Below are 6148 nucleotides of genomic sequence, written 5' to 3'. Positions count from 1 at the left end.
TCGTTATTTATATAACTTAGCCATAACATGATTATAACTCAGGCGTTATTTATATAACTAAGCCATAACTTTTATGTTTTGTTCTTCCCTCTAATAGGGTCGTGTAACTGCATCAAGAGTTTTTGAAGTACAACCGATTGATGCTTTACGTGTACAAGTACAATATTGAACATCTTTGCATGTTGTAAATTTGGATGCAAAAAGATGCACATGCCACCGTTTCGAGCACGAGAAAATACCATGCGTCCATGCAATCGCAGCTGCAGAGCATATGGGTGTGTCTCGTATTTCCTTGGCCGATCCGACCTACCAGAGCAATTATTTGGTTAACGCGTATGCTGATTCAATCTCACCTCCGGATATTGCACTCCTTGTTCCTGAAATTGTAACTAACAAACCGTGCGTGCCTCCGAACGTTGCAACCCAGCCAGGAAGGCCGAAAAAAAGCAGGATTAAATCAACTGTAGAAATTGCACTTCACAATAAACGCCCGAGGAAGCCACACGCATGTTCTCTGTGTAAAGAAGTTGGGCATAATGCAAAAACTTGTCGGAAGTAGTATCGTTGGTATGTTGTTGGCATGGATTTTCTCGTTTTGATAATGTGTAGACAATGTTTGTTTTATGTAATCCATATTTCTAGACTAAGCCCTTATGATAACTCAGTCGTAACATATATTTAACTCAGCTGTAATGCGACCTTTCGTCTTTCTCCCTTACGATAACCCAGCCATAACGCGACCTTTCGTCTTCTTTAATATGATAACTCAGCCGTAACATGAATTATCATACGGAATATATTCATGTTACTGATAACTCAGCCATATTAGTTTATTGATAACTCAGCCCAATAACTTACTGATATCTCAGCCCAATAAGGTTACAGATAACTCAGCCGTAACGCGACCTTTCGTCTTCTTCCCGTACGATAACTCAGTCATCACATTAACCATCGCAATTTTTCGTATACCAGAACATGTTCTTACAGAGATTCACGCGATTCTTTCCGGACCTGGTCTGGATGATCTTCTCGTTCTATACCCTAGTCCGGGTTTATATGATGCTTTCGTTGACAAAAAAACAACAAGATGGAGAGATTACCATAACATAATGGTTGAAGCGATCGAGCCTATACTTTGTCAGAACTAGCACCACGAGTGGCCGACTTATCGCTTGATTCCCGCCCGCATCAAGATACATTGGTTTAAGATGCTACTGGTAAGCACCACGTTTAAAGCATTTTCATTCATATGGTTATTTTCTCTTCGCCTAATTATTTTTTCTTTTATGTAGCGCCAATACAACTGGGATCCAAAGCAAACGTTAATCATTTGGACACACTTTAATAAAGATGCGAGTTCAATTTTCATGTGGCAGATGCGTGGGATTAGGAAGAAATGGATCTTAGGTTACGATAAACCCGAGTGGTTGAATCCAATGGTTTGGGAGAAAATTGTCCATATATTTCAACAACTTGGTGCACACGATCTCTACTGGGAATATTGTTGCTGAATTCCAATAGTTATTTGCTTATGAATGTTTTCAATGTTGTTTCCTATGTGTTCTCAAGTTCTTTGCTTTTGAATGTTGTTTGTTCTTTCTGAACTTCTTTTTGAACTTCTTTGTAATCCCATACAAATATCTTTTCTTTTGAATCATGTTGTTTCCTTTTGTCTTCATGGAAACACGTAAATACTAGGTTATTGATAACTCAGCCGTAATGTTATCTATAACTCAGCCATAACGTAGTATAAGTCAGCCATACCCTAAATATGCGTTATGTCAATTTCTATTTATAATCATGTTATGAAATCACATAAATACTAGGTTTAAATATAATACAATCATGTTACCATATTGTTCATCAATAATTTAGACTTTGTTGGTAACATTTCAAAAACTATCACACAAAAATTAGTTTCTAGTCATTAACCAACACTACATAATTTAAATTGGATGAAATTGTGTAAATTTTCCATTTTCTTTTCAAAATTAACAATCTTAACATGCATATTTGCTGCTAATATATATTTATTATATGTCATATACATTATATACTTATATAATTGGTAATTATAAATTATGATTATACTCATAACTCAGCCGTAACTTGAACACATTAACTCAGCCGTAACATAATCATAAGTCAGCCATACCCCATTTCTCATTTAACATGAAAAGAACTCTTAAAATTGCTGGTTAAACAACACAAATTACAACATAATCAGTCTAAACATCATGAAACATGAATGAAACAACAATTATATTCTCTCCCATAGCCAAACAATTGTGATTCCTATTACAAAGAGTAGAGAAATTGTCTTCAAAGTTGTTTTACCCATATCATCCTCAATCTTCTTCATCAATTTTTCCTCAAGCTTCTTACCCAGTTTTTCCTCAAGCTTGTCAAACATTTCTTTTTGGAGATCTAAATTTTGAGTATGTTGATGCCTTAAGTCCGTCACATCTTCTTCTATTCTCTTTACCTTTGCGTCGACCATCTTAATTTCTTCAACCGATGCCTCATAAACCCATTTGAAGAAATGCGACTCACTCGGCCTCTAATTAACAAAAAACCAACATCGATACCCATATGTTAACAATAAACAACTAAAAACTAATTATTACCTTCAAAGAAATCGAGCATCTATAGAAGATACGGTAAGGGTTTTCCTTTGTCTTCGATATGTATGTGATGATATCGTTACCACACCAACATCCGCAATTCGTCGGAAGATCTGGAGGATAAGCACCATGTGCTGAACGATATGAACTCGAAGAATAGTCGCTCATTATTAAAAATTGAGAACTGGAACCCAAAAATCAAAGATAAACCCAGAGAGAAGAGGCAATCCCAGAAATCGATAAGAACCCTAAATCCCCAATCTGATTTCTCGATTATGTCTATAAGGGAGAAGAAAGAAGGAAACGACGTCGTGCGGAATTAAATCGGTCAAACCACGAATTTAATTTAGTATAACTCAGCCAATCCTCAAAATCTGTCTGTGGCTTAACTCGGCCAAACCTCGAATTTGAATATCAAAAACATACCTCCGCCGTAACATATATATAACTCAGCTGTAATGTTATGTGTAACTCAGCTGTAACATATCTATAACTCAGCCAAACCTCGAATTTGAAATATAAGATTTTTTATACATTCATGTTATTAGAACACTTAGATAAGACGAATTTAAGGTTTTTATTCACTGTAAAAATGAATATAATTAAATTTAACCTTTTAAGACTTATGTATCCAACAAAGAGATAAATCCTAGTAATGGTTCTCCATTCTATCTTGTAATACCCTAATGTAATACAATTTTATGTTTTATATTAGTCTGAATTTTATCATTTACATTAAAGATAGTTTTTTATATATTCTAATACCATAATGTTAAGTTTGTTGTTGATTTAAATTGCTTGATTATTATTGAGTTTAATTTGTCTTTCGGATCTCAGCCATAACAGGACCATAACTTAGCCATATCAAGACCATATATTAGCAATAACTCAGCCATAACTAAAATATAACTCAGCCATTACTATAAGACCCTTACTATAATATTAAGTTTATTGTTGAATTTAAAAATGCTTGATTATTGTTGAGTTCAACCGTCATTCGGATCTCAGCTATAACAAAATTTTGTCATCTTGTATCAAAATTTACTATTTAATTAGTTCCTCTAACTATCAAGATAAAACTTGAAAACAACTTTGAACGTAATTTATTAAAAATAATCAAAGTAACGATTTCATCAAAGTATCTAAAAGAATAATACAAATGAAGATAGTACAAACGTGAAGGGGTAAAGACTAATTCATGTTCACTACGGAAAGATAAGAAATAATTTAATTTGATCCTTCCAAACATATCTGATTATTTTTATTTTTATCTGCTTCTTCCTAATATAGTCGTGGGGGTTCATTAAGCACAATCATTTGTTAAAACAATCTATGGACACAAAGGTAAATTAGAAAAATTTGTTTTCAAAAAGGTATAGAATTGTATGTCTATATGAATGATAATTAGATCATATTAACTGCAATATAGGTTTCGTTGTCACATATACTTTTGCAATATAGGTTTCGTTGTCACATATTCCACTTTTTGGGGAATATGAGTCGAAGCAATAACAAGAATATTTCTAGTGGAACATCTTTCACAATCCCTGAAGAGAGAGTTCACCAATAGACCGAGGGCTAAGTAACTCGACTCATTCACATCAAGATCATGAATGTTTGGAATCCATATTGTGCAAGGAGACATTGCTTTTGCTAATTCGAATTGAAGGGTGATATAAAATCGGTCTATTTCCGACATCATATCCATAGTTAGCGCATTCATTATAGTTAGAAGCTCCAGCTCCGTATCAAGTTCACGATCAATATCGTTACTAGCATCAATATCGTCACTATCATCAATATCGATATCATCAATAAAAAAACCTTTCGGCTTGTTATCCAGGAACTTGTTCAGAAATACTGTAATGAAAGGAACATAGGAGTTTGTCGCTAGGTATTTGACTTGCCTACAACAGAAAAACATAAAACCAGAGTAGAATCAAGCAAGGGACTTGTATGGTAAAAAACAAATGTGAAAGCAATTAACATATCTGAAGGCAACGTACGTTAACTTTGTAAGGATGGACATCTCTTAGGTATTTTGTTTTATTGCTGGTGATATAACAGAGTTGCTTTTCGGATATGGTGTTTTTACCTACTGAAAATGAAGCATACTTATAGTGGTATAATAAAGAGTGTATTGTAAAAATAGGCATTATTGCCTTATTTTGGAGCTAACGTCATTTTTAGGCATCTTAACAATCATAGCATAAATAAAAGGGAGAAACTAACTGTACATGACAATCTTAACCCTCATTTTTTCAGAGCAATTAACCAAGTGATTATACTAAACAAATGTAATTAATAAAAATGAGGTTTAGAGGTAATTAATAATGTAAGTAGACAGTATATTATCCACGTAAATAAAAGAAATAATCATATGGTTAACAGTTAACACTACTTCATATTTGCAAAGAGAGATCTAAATTCTAAGTTTAGTGGTTCCAAAATCGATATAGAGACTATAACCTTGTTTTTAGTATACATAACTATTTCATTTAAAAATTGATTATAATATACAGAAAGTTTTAAAATAAATTATTACTAAACCCTAGGTTGAAGGACTAATCAACCCAAGTAAATCCTATAACATACCAATTTCTGTTACGATATTCAACAATATGGTATTTATATGCTTATGTACATAACTCTTTTAATATATCTATATATATAAAGTTACCTTTCCTCTCTTCTCCTTCCGGCACATCATCCACCACATCATCTTTTTTCTTTTTACTAAATCCAAAAAAATATGGGCTTGAGGTCCAACACTTCTACAACAATCAAAATACAAAATCTAAAAAAGCATAGGCCTGAGGTCCAACACATAACAATCAAACCGGTTAAAGGAATCATAAAAACGTGGGATACACGAGTTTGGAACTGGATAATTAAACGGAACATGGAAAACGTTTTCTAGAACCATCGTTTACAAGAGCGACACATCTGCAACAACGATACCGATTTCAAAATCATAGGAAAAAACGGGAAACAAGCCAGATCCTAAAATATATCAAACCCAGACACCGTAAACTTACTCTCTAATCACATACTTAGTAAAAAGAGAGAATACCGCATAAACTTTCCATCGACCTCTGACGAATACCAAAATGATGATAAACATTTCAAATACTAAATTACTATAAAATTGAAAAGATAATCGATATGAAAAATAGAATAACAAAAACTAACAACAGTAACAAGCCAACAAAACAAACAATGCAAAACAAAAAAAAAACAACGAAAAATTATAATATAACAAAAAATAAAATAAAAATTTTATAAATCTCCCGCGCGCAGCGCGGGTCAACAACTAGTCTATATATAAAAGTTAACTTTGCTCTCTTCTCCTTAAGCCACCTCATCATCCTAATCATCATTCACATCATTTTATTATTTAATTTTAATAATTTATTTATATCATTTTATTCTTTAATCTAAATATTTATACACATGTAAACAAGTTTTTCAAAAAGAAATATGAAAAGTCCTTTCAAACATCATCCACATCATTTTACTATTTA

General features: G+C 32.8%; 1 protein-coding gene across 1 annotated transcript; it reads right to left on the bottom strand.

The window, feature by feature from the left end:
- Nucleotides 1-2260: 2260 nt before the first annotated feature.
- LOC111830614 (uncharacterized protein At4g04775-like) lies at nucleotides 2261-2792 on the bottom strand. The gene is made up of 2 exons (XM_023783098.1): nucleotides 2628-2792; nucleotides 2261-2560 (listed from the first exon to the last, which is right to left on the bottom strand). Exons 1-2 carry the CDS (start codon nucleotides 2790-2792, stop codon nucleotides 2261-2263), a joined length of 465 nt encoding a protein of 154 aa, XP_023638866.1.
- Between the last annotated feature and the right edge of the window lie 3356 nt (nucleotides 2793-6148).

This window comes from Capsella rubella, unplaced genomic scaffold (genome assembly GCF_000375325.1).
Source record: "Capsella rubella cultivar Monte Gargano unplaced genomic scaffold, Caprub1_0 scaffold_5, whole genome shotgun sequence".
Taxonomy (NCBI): Eukaryota; Viridiplantae; Streptophyta; class Magnoliopsida; order Brassicales; family Brassicaceae; genus Capsella; species Capsella rubella.
The sequence above is the reverse complement of the archived record's forward strand: the minus strand, read 5'-3'. Positions and strand labels throughout refer to the sequence as shown.